General features: G+C 48.1%; 2 protein-coding genes and 1 non-coding gene across 3 annotated transcripts in view; 2 read left to right on the top strand and 1 right to left on the bottom strand.

The window, feature by feature from the left end:
• The window catches only part of LOC138971901 (uncharacterized), a 41481-nt gene extending 29660 nt beyond the window's left edge, over nucleotides 1–11821 (top strand). The window contains exons 7-14 of the mRNA XM_070344739.1: nucleotides 200–363; nucleotides 638–887; nucleotides 1592–1717; nucleotides 3271–3459; nucleotides 4594–4829; nucleotides 5367–7853; nucleotides 8529–8610; nucleotides 8912–11821. Of these exons, the coding sequence (XP_070200840.1) occupies nucleotides 200–363; nucleotides 638–887; nucleotides 1592–1717; nucleotides 3271–3459; nucleotides 4594–4829; nucleotides 5367–7853; nucleotides 8529–8610; nucleotides 8912–9313 (3936 nt within the window). The 3' untranslated portion in view covers nucleotides 9314–11821. The remainder of the gene's footprint in view (nucleotides 1–199; nucleotides 364–637; nucleotides 888–1591; nucleotides 1718–3270; nucleotides 3460–4593; nucleotides 4830–5366; nucleotides 7854–8528; nucleotides 8611–8911) is intronic.
• Trnar-ucg (transfer RNA arginine (anticodon UCG)) lies at nucleotides 2808–2880 on the top strand. Its single transcript has one exon. It is a non-coding gene; the product is annotated as a tRNA-Arg (tRNA).
• Nucleotides 11822–11953: 132 nt separating the features above from the next.
• On the bottom strand, nucleotides 11954–16843 carry LOC138971902 (protein mono-ADP-ribosyltransferase PARP11-like; the record flags this gene model as incomplete). Its single annotated transcript, XM_070344740.1, is given in 3 exon segments — nucleotides 11954–14457; nucleotides 15853–16004; nucleotides 16698–16843. Coding segments are annotated over 3 exon segments (918 nt in total), but the record flags the coding sequence as incomplete, so codon positions are not given.
• Between the last annotated feature and the right edge of the window lie 680 nt (nucleotides 16844–17523).

Genomic DNA, 17523 nt, shown 5'->3' with positions numbered 1-17523 from the left:
TAACGTGTAACATGTATTATGGAGCGTGTTCATTGTAACATGTAACGCGTACTGTGACATGTGTAATGTGTAACGTGGAACGTGTATTCCGTAACCTATAATGTGTAACGTGTAATTTCTCATGTGTAACGTGTAATGTGTAACACGTAACGTTGGACGTGCACCTTGTAACGTGTAGCGCGTACTGTGTAATGTGCAGACGGTGTCGCCCTGTGTGCGGAGACTGACCACTGTGCTGGGCAAGGTGCCGGACCTGACTGACCGCGTAGAGCTGCTCCACGACTACGAGACACGTGACTGCTCCGTCACCGACCTCCAGGCGTTGCTCACACAGCTCACCCAGTCCTACCAGCTTACTGTCAGGTTAGTCAACACACACACACACACACACACACACACACACACACACACACACACACACACACACACACACACACACACTCCGCAGCGCGTGTGAACACTTGTGTGTCTGTGTGTGTGTGTGTGCAACACAATACATGTTATGTGCGCATTTGTCATACTAGGTGGACAAACCATTGACCAAGGATGGTTCGGAAAATGACTGAAGAGGTTTCGTACAGAACGGGCACAGCTGGAAGGCAATAATATTAAATAACACCTCTGCGCTTTCTTCCAGCGAGGCCCACTTCCAGGAGATTCTTGACCGCAGCAAACAGGTCCTGCTCCTGCTGGACAACACGCAGTCCGGAGAGCGCTGGTTGACCCGCCTGCACGACACGCACGTGCAGCACGCCAGAGAGTGTGTGCGCACCCTGTACACACAGCTCGCCGCCAAGCAGTGGGAGCTGGAAGACCTGTGGAAGAGGATCGAGGCGAACGTCACCCTGCATCTACACATCCAGCGACACAGGGAGAGAGCCGCGGAGGTCAGTTTGGTCACAGAGAGAGAGGGAGGGGAGTGGAGAGGGAGAGAGAGGGGGGAGTGGAGAGGGAGAGAGAGGGGGCGGGAGAGAGAGGGGGGAGAGAGACGATTGAGGCCAACGTCACCCAGTATCTACGCATCCAACGTCACAGAGAGAGAGCCGCGGGGGGGGGGGGGGGGGGGGGTGTTTGGTCACAGAGAGGGAGGCGGGTGATAGAGAGAGAGAGAGAGAGAGGGGGGGGGGGCGCAATGCGTTGAGGAGATAGTGAAATGTACCGTTTGGTTGTCTTGCTACCCGCTAAAACGTCCTCAAAACCCACCTTGAATGGCTTTTGAGAAGAATGACACACACAGTTCAGCATGCCATGACGTCATTGATAGATAATATAGGTGAACAAAAACTGACAGATTTGGATACAGAATTCGCTGTTCTTTCCAATGTCATGCAGAGCTTGTTCCGCTTTAGCTATTCAGATTTTGTGTCGATTTTAACGTTGGAACCTTTCTTTTGTGAATTTGATTTAGGGAGGTGTCTGTGGTGTAGGTTCTACTAGGTTTCCGAACCTCGTCTATTACAGGGACAAAGAAGACAAATCAGCTCTCAAAACTTAGAGTGTGGTCCCTGTGTGTGATGTATCACGTTGTGTGGCGTGTCACTGTGTGTGACGTGTCACTGTGACGTATGTGTGACGTGTGTGTGACGTGCAGATCGAGAAGCGAGTGACGTCACACTACGAGCCGCTGCTGACGGAACACCCGTGTGTGGGCGGCACGCTGAGTCAGGCCGAGCTCTACAGAACGCACTTCGCTACCACACTCTACGAGCCGGCCAAGGTAGGCACACTACAGATATTTGTATTTTCTTCTCAGGGCAAGTTGAAACAGGGCTGGACCTCATGTATGAGAGGGAGGGGCTTCCAAAGTAAGGCAGTGTACAGGGGCTTCCAAAGTAAGGCAGTGTACAGGCGCTTCCAAAGTAAGGCAGTGTACAGGCGCTTCCAAAGTAAGGCAGTGTACAGGGGCTTCCAAAGTAAGGCAGTGTACAGGGGCTTCCAAAGTAAGGCAGTGTACAGGGGCTTCCAAAGTGAGGCAGTGTACAGGGGCTTTCAAAGTAAGGCAGTGTACAGGGGCTTCCAAAGTAAGGCAGTGTACAGGGGCTGAGCTTTTTTTTTTTCATTTTCATTTTCATTACTTTATTGTCCCATCGCTGGGAAATTCGGGTCGCTTCCTCCCAGTGGAAAGCTAGCAGCAACGGAGTCGCGCTACCCAGGTGTCTGCGTGTTTAGGTGTATTCAGCCACCTGCACTTATGGCAGAATGACCAAGGTCTTTTACGTGCCATTGTGATGACACGGGGGTGGGACATGGCTTCCGTCTCTGGGTCTGCACATAAAGTTGACCCGTGTCCGTCCCGGCCCGAATTCGATCCTGCGACCTTCCGATCACAAGTCCAGTGCTCTACCAACTGAGCTACCGGCAGGGGTTCTATGGGGCCTTGTTCCCACCGAAGATGCTGTTAAACGTTAGCATTTGAAAGGGTTATTTTGGGTATCCCCTCGGTGATACATTTACAAAGTGAGGGGGTGGGGGTGGGGGGGGGGACTTTATCTTGCTCTCTGACACACCTTCTCCATCCGTTTCAACATCTCTCTTCTTCTCTGACTCTGTCTCAGTCTCTCCGCGCAACATCTCCTTCCTCCTTCTCTGTCTGTCTGTCTGTCTGTCTGTCTGTCTATATGTCAGTCTGTCTGTCTGTCTGTCCCCTCTCTGGGCGAGGGCTGGTTGAAAAAAAGCTCGTTGTATTGCTTATGCCACAACCCTCGAAAAATAAAATTTGATTTGATTTGATTTGATTTGATATCTCTCTCTGTCCTTCTCTCTCTCTATCTCTTTCTATGCATCTCCCTCTCTCTTTGTCTCTAGCAGGCCCCGTGGCCCAACGGATAAGGCGTCTGACTTCGAATCAGAAGATTGCGAGTTCGAGTCTCGTCGGGGTCGACGTAACATTTTTTCTCTAATTTCTCTTTCTTGCTCTTGTTCTTTCGATTTTTTTCCCCCCACCTTTTGTTGTTCAGTTAACTTTTTTTCTTTCTTTTTTTATAATTGTGAGTTTGTTCCGTCCCAAGGACAGATTGTAAGAAAAGGCATAGCCTTAAATCTTAATCCTTGTAAAATAAAGTTCAATTCAATTCAATTCTTGTTCTCCTTCGCTCTCTTATCTCTCGCACTCTCTCTGTCACGATCTCTCTCTCTCTCTCTCTCTCTCTCTCTCTCTCTCTCTCTCTCTCTCTCTCTCTCTCTCTCTCTCTCTCTCTCTCTCTCTCTCTCTCTCTCTCTCTCTAATAAAGCTATTTCAAAGCAAGTTCCCCCTATCCGTTGTATTTCCAGGAACTTCTGAGCCAAGCCACCGAGATTCTGGAAGATGTGCAGAGACTGAGGGAGAGAGCCACGCCCCCTTGTGACGTCACGGACATCCTGCGACAGCTGACGGTAGCGCTGCAACCCTTCACGCTCAGACTGCAAGGCCTGCAGGACATCTATGTCGCCGTGCACATTTTCCATCTTCTCTTTCAAAAGGTGAGATCACACTCAATAACTCAGTTTTTACATCTTCCATCTTCTCTTTCAAAAGGTGAGATCACACTCAATAACTCAGTTTTTACACATCTTCCATCTTCTCTTTCAAAAGGTGAGATCACACTCAATAACTCAGTTTTTACACATCTTCCATCTTCTATTAAAATTTTTTTAAAAATCACGCTGAATAAGTACGTACTTTACAGCGAGACTGCCAGCGGTACAGGACGTCTTTGTCACTGTGAACATCTTCCACCTTCAAAATGTAATCAGACCAGCAGTTGGCTTCTTTCACAGCGAGAGAAAAAGACTGCAACCTTTTCACGGCTTTTAACTTTGCTGTGCCTGCTTCTTGTCGTGTTTTCCTTATCTCTCTGTGTTTGTTTGTTTGTTTGTTTGCTTAACGCCCAACCGACCACGAAGGGCTATATCAGGGCGGATCTCTCTGTGGCGAAGATGATACATGTTTTAACGCCCTCACGTTTACACCATTAGGGGCATGTTCCCGAGACTGTGGCGAAAATACGACACGTTTATTTTTATAACAGACAAGTGCTCGTTTTAAAAACAAACATGTGATGTAGTTTGAAAGCATGTTTCCCGAGGTGCACTACTTGAGGTACACTACTTGAGGTGCACTACTTGAGGTACACTACTTGAGGTACACTACTTGAGGTACACTACTTGAGGTACACTACTTGAGGTGCACTACTTGAGATGCACTACTTGAGGTACACTACTTGAGGTGCACTACTTGAGGTACACTACTTGAGGTACACTACTTGAGGTGCACTACTTGAGGTACACTACTTTAGGTGCACTACTTGAGGTACACTACTTGAGGTGCACTACTTGAGGTACACTACTTGAAGTCTCTGCAGGCCGCCACGAGGTACACTACTTGAAGTCTCTGTAGGCCGCCACGAGGTACACTACTTGAAGTCTCTGTAGGCCGCCACGAGGTACACTACTTGAAGTCTCTGTAAGCCGCCACGAGGTACACTACTTGAAGTCTCTGTAGGCCGCCACGAGGTACACTACTTGAAGTCTCTGTAAGCCGCCACGAGGTACACTACTTGAAGTCTCTGCAGGCCGCCACGAGGTACACTACTTGAAGTCTCATGGTGTGTGCAGGCCGCCACGTGGTACAGAAAGGTGCTCAAGTTCTTACCTGAGGGACTGGAGGAGCGGGCAGGTGAGACGGCAGGTGTCAAGATCCTCCAGATGCCCGTGGAATGGCAGGCGGCGGTGGCGAGCTTCCTGACCAAACACCCCCCTCCCCGCCAGCAACACCTGGTCAGGCTGGACACACACATCCCCCCACAGGTGGAAAAGCCACTGCGTGTACAGGCCAGGGCTCTCGCTCTCAGGTAAAGGTCAAAGTCATTCGCTCTCAGGTATAGGCCAAGGTCATTCGCTCTCAGGTATGTACCAAGGTCATTCGCTCTCAGGTAAAGGTCAAGGTCTCTCGCTCTCAATGACAGGCCACGGTCATTCGCTTTCAGATATAGGCCAAGGTCTTTTGCTCTCAGGTATGTACCAAGGTCATTCGGTCTCAGTTATAGGCCAAGGTCATTCGGTCCCAGGTAAAGGTGAAGGTCTCTTAATTTCAGGTAAAGTGTGTCAGTGTAAGACCATGCAGAGCTCTGGCCCTCGGGTAACAGCCAGGTCCCAGGTAGCTTCTCCCACCACAAAGGATGGACAAAGTGTCAATGTAAATGTAATCATCGAACCCCATGTCAAGGTGCAAAGCATGTCATATGACAAACGTCCACCAACAGGAATTTGTACTGCACCAGTGAATTGAACAACTCCTCAAAATTCGTTGTTATTTTTTATTTTTTCTTAGTATTATTTCTAAAGACAGAAGTTACCAGACCGTTATTGTTTGTGTGACGTGATTTCAGACTGAGACTGCTGCAGAGACTGCTGTACAGCCGCCGTATCCCCGTCAAGCTGCTGTCCACCATCTTCAAGTGGAAAGCCGAGGCTGGGAGTAACGGCAACATAGGGTCCGCCTCTCACGACAGAGACAGGGACAGGGACAGAGACAGAGACAAAGATAGAGATCGAGAAAGAGACAAAGACAGGAACAGAGACAAGACACGCGCCAAGGCGGCCACTCTACACGGAGAACCCTTAACGAGAAAGCAGAACCCTCTGCCGCCCCCGCCCCCCAAACCGGCCAGACTGTTGGACACGATGAGGTCGTTCAGCAGTTTCTCCAGCTCGGACGCCGGAGATCTGGACTACGCCGACATGAGTGTGTTTGACCGCACCGACTTCAGCCTGCAGGACGTGAGCGCTGACGAAGAAGACAGTTTTAACGACAACGACGACGATAAGGAAACGAGAAGAGCGGACGGAGTCTTGCGGTACCAAGAACCTCCCCGACTGGACATCAAGATTGCCGGAGCGAGAGACGCCGGGAGCGGACAGAAGGAAGAACCACAGCGAGGTGCGAAGAGCGAGCAGGATCAAAGTTGGGAGGAGGTGGAGAACGCTGAGTACGAGCGTTTCATCCGTCTCACTCTCTCCCCGGGGGCGGAGACTCCCTCTGGGGGTCACCGTCACCATGACGACAGTCTGGACAGCGAGGACAACTTGTTCCGCTTCCCTGACGTTGCCACGCGACGGGACGAGTTCCCGGATGTTGCCACGGGGTCTGAGTCCGGCATCGAGGTGATGGAGACGGAAGCGCCGTGGGACAGTCTGATCGACAGGATCAAGGCCGTGTCCAACAGCACGCTGCCCAGCGACGTCAAGCTCCAGTGCATGTCGCACCTCCTGTCAACCTCCAAGGTCACCGACCAGTCGCCGTCACAACGAGGGGGTCAGGGTCACTACAGCCCTCAACACCACAGTAACACAGCAGCGTCGGTACCTTCTCACGCCGCTAGGTCAGACTTCAGGCAGTTCCAACGTCATATCGACCTCGCGCAAGACCCTGACGTTCGCCGTCACCGAAGCTTTGCAATCGCCGGTCATGACGTCAGATCCACTCACAGAGACCAAGTGACGTCAGACAGTGGAAGCGAGCTGCCCAGCAGAGCGAGTTGGGACAGAGGGGGAGGGGGAGAGGGGAGGGACAGGTGGGAGGCAGGACGCGGGACACCGGCACACGCTGTGGCCAGGATGAGACACCGCCTGGCGCGCTCTCTCCTCGACCTGCACGTGCTGGGTCACCACGACCCTGACAGCAGAGACCCGAGCTTCAGGGCCTCGATAGCTCAGCGGACACAGCTCCAGTCAAGAGGCCTGCGTCATGCACAACCAAGAGGTGACCACCACGCTACAGACGATGATGCAGAGTATCAGTTCCCTCAGACTGGTGCGCGCTATTTCCGTCAGCTGGAGGACGACCTCAACTCAGAGCGGTACTGGAGGAGCGGCCCCGTGGCCAGGTCTTACGCTGGCCATCTCAACACCGCGCACCTACCTCCCCGGGGCCGTAACCGACACGACACCCCTGCAGCCAACCCACTGACCACGTCACACGACGCAGGGTTCCATATGGTGCATCATCCTGACCGCTACCGGCACGACAGTCCTCCAACTAACCCACTGACCAAGTACCATGAGGCAGGCCTCCATATGGTGCATCATCCTGACCGCTACCGGCACGACAGTCCTGCAACTAACCCACTGACCAAGTACCATGAAGCAGGCCTCCATATGGTGCATCATACTGACCGCTACCGGCACGACAGTCCTGCAACTAACCCACTGACCAAGTCCCATGAGGCAGGCCTCCATACCGCGCACCTCCCTGCACAAAGCCAGCAGGCCCCCAGCACGCCGAGCTCGTGGAGGTCTCGTGAAGGCGGCCTGGACGGCTCCAAGCAGGACACTCAGCCCATCCAAACAAACCACTCTCCAGTGTCGCGTCACGTCGCGCAAAGGCCGCAATCGTCAGGGCAAGGGGGAGCTGCTGACCACCTGATGACGTCAGAGCGGGCAGTGCCGCAGTCACTGAGGGGAGGCGCGAAGAGCCCTTACCGCTGGAGACAGGGGATAGTGGGGGACTCCGCGAGGCCCATGCCCCCCTCCCCCACCCCCCGCCCCCACCACAAGTCTAACGAGTTCATCTCGCCCTCTTTCCTCAAACCTTACCGCTCCATGAACAGCCTTCACCTTGACCCCGACGCTTCATCTGACCTTGACCTTGCTTCCTCTGTCTCGCACCCTCCAGACTTTGCTCCTTCTTTCTCTCCTGGCCTTGACCGGGATGGCAAGGTCGCGGGCAGTGACCCTGAGGGGCAGACGGAGTGCCAAGGTCGTGACCTTCAGACTGAGTTGGGGTTCAAAGGTCAGGATTGTGACAGTCAGGAGGATGATTGTGATTCCTTGTCTGAGGCGCTTCACCAAGACTACAGGAGACCATCACTGGAAAGGTTCGTGTTACATCAAAGTTACTGTCTCTGCTGGTGTCTATGTCTGTGTTACATCAAAGTTACTGTCTCTGCTGGTGTCTATGTTACTGTCTCTGCTGGTGTCTATGTCTGTGTTACATCAAAGTTACTGTCTCTGCTGGTGTCTATGTCTGTGTTCATCCTCAGGGCAGAATGAGGGGGGGGGGGGGGGGGGGTCCAGGGTTCCCGGAAGACCTCACTTACCCGACAAATATAACTTTTTGTCTCAAGGAGAAAACCAAAATACCCCTCTCGAATCTTAAATGTTAACTGCATCTGAGGGACAACGCCACCTACAACCAGACACCCTCACCCAGCCCGGCCATCCCCTGTTCCACTGCCTTCATTATTTGGGAAGCCACTCCCTCTCATACACGAGATGAAGCCCTCTGTCTTTAGCTGTCTGCCACACACACTCACAGAGTTGTATTCCTTTACTTATACTAAGTACTATATGACCTATATATCAGTAGCTCAATACTGGGGATGAAAACCTTGCGTCAAAATGAAGTTACCAACTAAGAGTTGAGAATAAGAGTTTCCCTCGCGGTGTTACGAGTGTAATGTGTGTGTAATGTGTGGTTATGTATGTAGTGTGTGTATTGTGGTTTTAATAAATTAACGTGTGTGTAATGTGCATGCTGTGTGTGACGTCAGGATGTCTGACGAGGTGGAGCAGGAGTACCTCAGTCAGGATGAAGTGGAGTCCAGCCTCAAACGCTCACAACGGATTCTCATGGTGACGTCTTCCTTCTTTCTCTGGTTCGGTGTGCTTGGTTGCTTGCTTGGTTCACAACGCAACGTATTCTGGTGATGATGATGATGATGATGATGATGATGATGATGATGTTTGTACCTGATGATGATGATGATGATGATGATGATGTTAGTACCTGATGACGATGATAATAATGATGATGATGATGATGCTGTTTGTACCTGATGATGATAATGATGATGTTAGTACCTGATGACGATGATAATGATGATGATGATCATGATGATGATGATGATGATGATGATGTTTGTTTTCTAACCAGGAGGCAGAGGAGCAGCTGAATGACCAATCAGGAACTATCTCGGAAACAGACGACTCCACAGCGCCAACTCCCGGCAGTCAGTCAGATCAGCACACCGGAAGCCAGACCCCCGCCACTCACACACATACACCCCTCCCCGCACATCAAGACCTGGGAGAGTACGAGTCGATCCACATTCACATCACCAACGATGCCGCAAATGACAACATCAAAGAGGCGCATAATAACGACTATGATGATGGTGATGGTGATGGTGATGAGGGGTGGGACGACTCCACCGTCGCCTCCGAGTTACAGGAGCATACCCGAGTGACGTCACGCGGTCTGATGGGTGACGCAGAGTGGGATGCTGACGTCAGCAATATGTCTGACGCGTACTCAGAAATCAGGCAACAGGACTAAACTCAACTGACCCACTCGATACGTTTTTTTGACACAGATCGAGACAGTCCGTTTTCCTCCCCGAGGTGAACAATGACTGTCGAAATCTGTGTCAACTGTCATATGTGGGTCACAAATACAAATGATATTTATGTATCGATCCGTTTTTAAATAGAATTCCTTTTATTTTTCACAATTGAATGCACCCAAAACTGCACTCTTTTGTAGTCTCGGCTAGGAGTTTTGGACAGCCTTCGACGTCATGTGGCTGAATAAGGGAAATCCCATGTTGAATCGATACACAAATCGTAATTCCAAACCCCCATTAATGTGTGTACAGTACATATGGGAGAGGGTGAAGACAGAACAATAAGTCTGACAATAACAACATGTTAAGGAGAAAAAAAAAGGAAATCAAATCTATGCAATTTAAAATCACCTTGTATTTAACATTGTATTTATATGATTTGTAAACCGGCCTGAAAACTGAACTTGTGTTTAATCTGGCATTGTATTTAAACGATTTGTAATACAGCCTGAAAACTGAACTTGTGTTTAATTTGGCATTGTATTTAAACGATTTGTAATACTGAACTTGTGATCAATCATACATTGTATTTTGGTTGTGTGTTTGTACTTTTCTTACATTTCTACTTAAGCTTTGCACTAGCTTCACCATCAAAAGTTTTAATTCAAAATCAGTCATGCATTCTTAACTATGTACGCACTACGCTTATATTTTATAATAACTGTTATCGATGGAGAATGAAAGTGTTTCATTCTGTTGTTTGTATGTTTCCACTTTGTTTTCTCACAGGGAGCAAAACTTTTCTGTCTTTTTGTCATAGTGTTCAGTAAGTTTAGACAAAAAAATTTCTTGGTGTTTTTTTTTATTTTGTATTGCCAAATCTCCAGCTTAACAACAGAACGGTTGACAGCTGCACAGTATAACAACAGAACGGTTGACAGCTGCACAGTATAACAACAGAACGGTTGACAGCTGCACAGTATAACAACAGAACGATTGACAGCTGCACAGTATAACAACAGAACGGTTGACAGCTGCACAGTATAACAACAGAACGGTTGACAGCTGCACAGTATAACAACAGAACGATTGACAGCTGCACAGTATAACAACAGAACGGTTGACAGCTGCACAGTATAACAACAGAACGGTTGACAGCTGCACAGTATAACAACAGAACGGTTGACAGCTGCACAGTATAACAACAGAACGATTGACAGCTGCACAGTATAACAAGAGAACGGTTGACAGCTGCACAGTATAACAACAGAACGGTTGACAGCTGCACAGTATAACAACAGAACGGTTGACAGGTGCACAGTATAACAACAGAACGGTTGACAGCTGCACAGTATAACAACAGAACGGTTGACAGCTGCACAGTATAACAACAGAACGGTTGACAGGTGCACAGTATAACAACAGAACGGTTGACAGCTGCACAGTATAACAACAGAACGGTTGACAGCTGCACAGTATAACAACAGAGGGGTTGACAGCTGCACAGTATAACAACAGAACGGTTGACAGCTGCACAGTATAACAACAGAACGGTTGACAGCTGCACAGTATAACGGTTGACAGCTGCACAGTATAACAACAGAACGGTTGACAGCTGCACAGTATAACAACAGAACGGTTGACAGCTGCACAGTATAACAACAGAACGGTTGACAGCTGCACAGTATAACAACAGAGGGGTTGACAGCTGCACAGTATAACAACAGAGGGGTTGACAGCTGCACAGTATAACAACAGAACGGTTGACAGCTGCACAGTATAACGGTTGACAGCTGCACAGTATAACAAGAGAACGGTTGACAGGTGCACAGTATAACAACAGAACGGTTGACAGCTGCACAGTATAACAACAGAACGGTTGACAGCTGCACAGTATAACAACAGAACGGTTGACAGCTGCACAGTATAACAACAGAACGGTTGACAGCTGCACAGTATAACAACAGAACGGTTGACAGCTGCACAGTATAACAACAGAACGGTTGACAGCTGCACAGTATAACATGTCTTCTTACTGCACAAGTTTTTCTGTGTTTAAATGGTTTTTGACATTCAAGTCAATTGCATTTCATTTTTTCCAATTTCATTCTATTTTGTTTAATGTGATTTAACTTCATTTCTTGATGCTCTAAGATACAACTAATGTAACCTTCACTATTTGGAAATACAATCACTTTAAAAACATACATGTTTTCCTGGTGGAATTTTCTTTCCAGAATGGATATATGTCTAGGGAACGAAGAAGAAGAAGAAGAAGAAGAGGATATGTCTTTCTGCGACAAACCCGACGCCCTAAGATTAGAGTTTCATAATTTTGATTCTTTTTTTTTATCCTTTTATTGTTGTTTATGTCATAAATATGATTTAATCTCTTTAATTTAAAGGCCAACATCCGTCTCCAGGAGACTGCAAGCCTTGTTACGGTAGAAGCCCTCAGAGCTAACTTTAGCGTATCCAGCACAAGAAACTAGAGATACATCTGCCACGCACCTTTAAAGACTATTAGTTAGTGGAAGGTCTTTAAAAGTTTTATGTCAACCTCCTGTGAACGAAGTCAACATTTCAAGTTCCGTACAGTTTATTCGGGATGCAAACAAATATTTGACACCAGCATAAGTTCCATACAGTTTATTCAGGATGCAATCCAAACGGAGTCAAAGCAAATGTGTGACCTCAGCCTAAGTCAGCCGAGCTCTCAGCCACAAGACAGCATTGCAGTGTGACACTGAGCTCTCAGCCACCAGACAGCATTGCAGTGTGACACCGAGCTCTCAGGCACCAGACAGCATTGCAGTGTGACACCGAGCTCTCAGCCACAAGACAGCATTGCAGTGTGACACCGAGCTAGCTCTCAGCCACCAGACAGCATTGCAGTGTGACACGGAGCTCTCAGCCACCAGACAGCATTGCAGTGTGACACGGAGCTCTCAGCCACAAGACAGCATTGCAGTGTGACACTGAGCTCTCAGCCACAAGACAGCATTGCAGTGTGACACCGAGCTCTCAGCCACCAGACAGCATTGCAGTGTGACACGGAGCTCTCAGCCACAAGACAGCATTGCAGTGTGACACAGAGCTCTCAGCCACAAGACAACATTGCAGTGTGACACCGAGCTCTCAGGCACCAGACAGCATTGCAGTGTGACACGGAGCTCTCAGCCACCAGACAGCATTGCAGTGTGACACGGAGCTCTCAGCCACAAGACAGCATTGCAGTGTGACACGGAGCTCTCAGCCACCAGACAGCATTGCAGTGTGACACCAAGCTCTCAGCCACAAGACAGCATTGCAGTGTGACACCGAGCTCTCAGCCACAAGACAGTATTGCAGTGTGACACCGAGCTCTCAGCCATCAGACAGCATTGCAGTGTGACACGGAGCTCTCAGCCACCAGACAGCATTGCAGTGTGACACGGAGCTCTCAGCCACAAGACAGCATTGCAGTGTGACACCGAGCTCTCAGCCACAAGACAGCATTGCAGTGTGACACCGAGCTCTCAGCCACAAGACAGCATTGCAGTGTGACACCGAGCTCTCAGCCACAAGACAGCATTGCAGTGTGACACCGAGCTCTCAGCCACAAGACAGCATTGCAGTGTGACACCGAGCTCTCAGCCACAAGACAGCATTGCAGTGTGACACCGAGCTCTCAGCCACAAGACAGCATTGCAGTGTGACACCGAGCTCTCAGCCACAAGACAGCATTGCAGTGTGACACTGAGCTCTCAGCCACAAGACAGCATTGCAGTGTGACACCGAGCTCTCAGCCACCAAACAGCATTGCAGTGTAACACCGAGCTCTCAGCCACCAGACAGCATTGCAGTGTGACACCGAGCTCTCAGCCACCAGGGTCTTTCCTGGCAAAATTGTATAGGCATAGATAAAAAATGTCCACCAAATACCCGTGTGACTTGGAATAATAGGCCGTGAAAAGTAAATATTCGCCGTAATGGCTTGAGATTTACTGGCCGATGTGGATGCGCGATATATATTGTGTAAAAAATTCCTTCTCACATGGCAGAAATTAATATCTAAAGCGCTTAGAGAATGTCAAGCGCTATATATAAATCTCCCATATAAATAAATTATATATTTTTCCTTCTTTGAGAAGCATGGGTCCGCACGGCCCCACGATGTCTTCCGTGTGTAGTCGATAACCCGGTCGGGCGAAGGTTAAGTCAAGGTTAAGTCAAGGTTAAGTCAAGGTTAAGTCAAGGCAACACAGTTCTACCCGTCTCTTCAAACACACAGAACAGTCAAGTGACGCTGGCACTGTAGCTGTATTCCACCACATACTCGGGGTAGGTCTGGTTGCTGTCATTGTCAAACACACAGAACAGACAAGTGACGCTGGCACTGTGGCTGTACTCCACCACATACTGGTCTGGTTGCTGTCAAACACACAGAACAGTCAAGTGACGCTGGCACTGTAGCTGTATTCCACCACATACTCGGGGTAGGTCTGGTTGCTGTCATTGTCAAACACACAGAACAGTCAAGTGACGCTGGCACTGTAGCTGTACTCCACCACATACTCGGGGTAGGTCTGGTTGCTGTCAAACACCACAAAGATCTTGGGGTCCGCGACAGAGTCGACACAACAGTCGTATTGTTTGCTCAGCGGGTTACCGGGCTGGACGGTTGGGGGGTGACGATAGTCGGCGTGACCACGCACAGCGTTTCCCACAAGCACCCGGGCCACAAACATGTAGTGCAAGCTGTTTGGCCAGCGGAGTGGTGCCCCTTGCTGATGGGGGGAGCCACCTGTGTGGTGTGAAGATGCGCCGGGGAAGCTGTCTTTGGACTGTGGGTGTGAAGATGCGCCGGGGAAGCTGTCTTTGGACTGTGGGTGTGAAAATCCTGGTGTTGGAGGCACGTAGCCGTCTCTTTGTAGCGTGGCGGGGAAGCTGCCATGGGAAACAGAATGGCATTGTGTGCCAGCGCTTAGAACAGGCCCACAACCTGAGTTGCTGCCAGCTGATGGGCCACACACTGCTCCCTGTGCCTGTCGGTGTGACATAACTGCTAACAGCAGGAGGTCAGAGCGGTCGTGATGGTCGCTGGACTTGGGGCTGTATCGGTGCGAGTACCTGGTGTCACGGGCAAAGTAGCACCCTGAAACCAACGCACACAATGTATCACAGCCGAGGCAAGGAGTCTACACCTGACAACAGAAAGTAGAATTAAAATAGATCATCGCCCAGTTGACGTGTCTCAAATTGAAAACATAGACAGCATTGATAAAATACTCATTGATAGCAGGTATTTAAAGGTCCTTGTCTACATTTTTATACAGAAATCGACATTTGACCATGAAAATGCTGAGTCTATTACCTACAAATATCAACATTACACCCCCCTTCGATCAGGAAAGACGAAGCCAGGGTAGCCGTTTGAAAATTCACGGAGTATTCCAGCGTAGTAGGATATCCTAATTTGGAAAATGCTGAGGGCAAAACTCCTCTCAAATATCATGCATTTCGTTCGTTTAAAAAAATTGTGGACAGCGCTCCACTACCCAGTGTCAAGCTGTTGCTGTGATTGTGTGGGTGTAGCTGTCAGCATGGTGACGTCAATGTGATTGTGTGGGTGTAGCTGTCAGCATGGTGACGTGAATTTGATTGGTCAATATTTATAGGCAAAACACATGGTCTCTGCACATGGAAAACAAAACATTGGAAGTGTTACTAACACTTCCCCCCCAAAAATAAAAAATGTACATATATTTTTACATAACTTTTTTCCCCATGGTTTATTCATCATCTGACATATAACTTTTTTTAGCAACGTCTAACCATAAGATTATTGAAAAAAAGCACAAATGTAGATGACCACCTGCTCAAAAATCAAATTTTTCTTCTTTTTAATTTAAGGAAGATCATGGGTTCGAATCCCGGTGTCACGAAATAAAAACTCTGCCTGAGCAATCCCTCTCAATGCAGTCAACGCGCATGCGCTTACATGGGAAGATTAATCAGGTTGTGAACAGTCGAGCAGATTGCTAACCCTAACCCGAACACTAACCCTTACCCTAACGTCCAAGATTGGCGCATGCACATTGACCGCATTGAGAGGGATTGTTCAGCAGAGTTTTTATTTTGTGACACCGGCCGCACCTGGTGAGTTAAGGATGGAGATATTTCTGATGTCCCAGGTCATCCCCTTCGCGTGTACATGCAAGCACAAGACCAAGTGCGCATAAAAAAGATCCTGTAATCCACGTAAGAGTTCGGTGGGTTATGGAAACTCGAAAATACCAAGCATGCATCTCCCAAAAGCAGTGTATGGCTGCCTAAATGGTAGAGTAAAAACTGTCTTACACATAAAAACATGCGAGTTTTGGCCCATGAAGGAGGAAGGAAGAACAACATACAAACACAAAACATTAAAAAAAACTAAATTCTCAGTGCTGTTATTGTTAAAAACTCCAAAATTAGGCATGGATTGTAAATTAAGAATTGAATTGTCAGTGACAGCTTTTGGTGTCAAACAGTCAACACTGTTCCTTACCCTGCCCGTACAAAGTACCGTGGCGACCACAGACACGCCAGTCGAAGCCCTTGCGACAAATAGCATCGATGTTCTTGACCCGCGTGCCGTGGAACAGATGTTCCTCAGCCACCGCCTGTCTCTCGTTCTCTGCCTGCATTTCCTGCTGCTTTCTGCAACCGTCACCACACAAAATGAGCAACAAACATTATTGCGACAAATGTTGCACCCCAACAAAATCATTCATTTCTGTGTCACTACATTCAATCTTTGCCAAGCCATTTAAGGCAATCAACTTTGCTATTTGGCACACTTTTCGGATCAAAGATTTCATTTATAGGGGAACATCGCTCAAACAAAGCTATCCCCCAAAATCAACCTGACAAAAATATAAGGTCCCAATTAAAAAGTGCTGTATTTTAACAATGACCTGGGGAATTGCTTGAAACTTTCAGGATAGTATGCCTATGTACCAGACATACTTCGGGTAAAATGTTAGATTGTAAGAAGGTGTTACGCAATCGTTTGGATAAAGGTTTTAAAGTCGGCCACAGGTTTGTTCACTTTCATGCAAAAAATGCATGACTTCGCCTGCCTTATACAGACAAATGATTGATACAAGTACGTGTACTGCCTAAGTTTCATTTGAGTACGACCACTGGCCTAAATCTGCTAGCCATGTGAACTCATGAGAACAAAAATGGAATGTTCATGCTGTATTCCAGGTCAAGTGGTTATCGCTGAGTGCCTCTCAAAACACGCTGCTGTCACGCATGACTAATCATCGCTGTAGCTCAGAAATCGTCCAAAAACTTTCAATCGTGTTTACAGGGCTAGCAAATTTACAAAGAGAAGTGAATACTTACAGAATGTAGTGTTGCCATAGGAACGGATTCTGAATGCGGAAGATGCGTGTGACCTCAGTTTGCGGCCAGATCATGGAGGAGAGGAAGTGAAAGGTGACCTTGACATATTCTTCTGTGTTGGGTTCCACCAGCGAGGCCATCACACTCTGCAAACAGCACAGTTACCATTTTGTATTTTAACCAAAATATGACATTTTACACTGATCGAGACAGTCTGCGATAGCGGTCGAAGTGAACAATGACTGACTGACTTCAACCGATTCATTTGAATATATTTTTTTTACAAAAAGGAAGGTTGCTAATTCTAAAGTTTAATTACAGAAAACAACAAAACATTCACTATCCCAGAGGTTAAATGTGAGGGAAAGTAAGGTAAGGCCTGATAGTGATACAATCAAACATTCACTATCCCAAAGGTTAAATGTGAGGGAAAGTAAGGTAAGGCCTGATAGTGATACAATCAATCATTCACTATCCCAGAGGTTAAATGTGAGGGAAAGTAAGGTAAGGCCTGATAGTGATACAATCAAACATTCACTATCCCAAAGGTTAAATGTGAGGGAAAGTAAGGTAAGGCCTGATAGTCAATCAATCAATCAATAGGAAGCTTATATAGCGCGTACAGTTCTAAGCGCTTGTGGAAGATATTGATACAATCAAACCCCCCTTTAAGGACCCCCCCCCCCCCCCCTTAAGACTCTCCCCCTTTAAACTCATTGTCTCCCAGGTATGGATATGTGTATACATATCTGTACCCACTCATATGGCTCTGTCTGACAAGGTACGGATATATCCGCTCAGCCTGTTAGCTTCAGTCGCTTCCTGT

This window comes from Littorina saxatilis, linkage group LG7 (assembly GCF_037325665.1).
Source record: "Littorina saxatilis isolate snail1 linkage group LG7, US_GU_Lsax_2.0, whole genome shotgun sequence".
Lineage (NCBI taxonomy): Eukaryota > Metazoa > Mollusca > Gastropoda > Littorinimorpha > Littorinidae > Littorina > Littorina saxatilis.
Note: the sequence above shows the minus strand (reverse complement) of the source record. Positions and strands in the feature narration are given on the sequence as shown.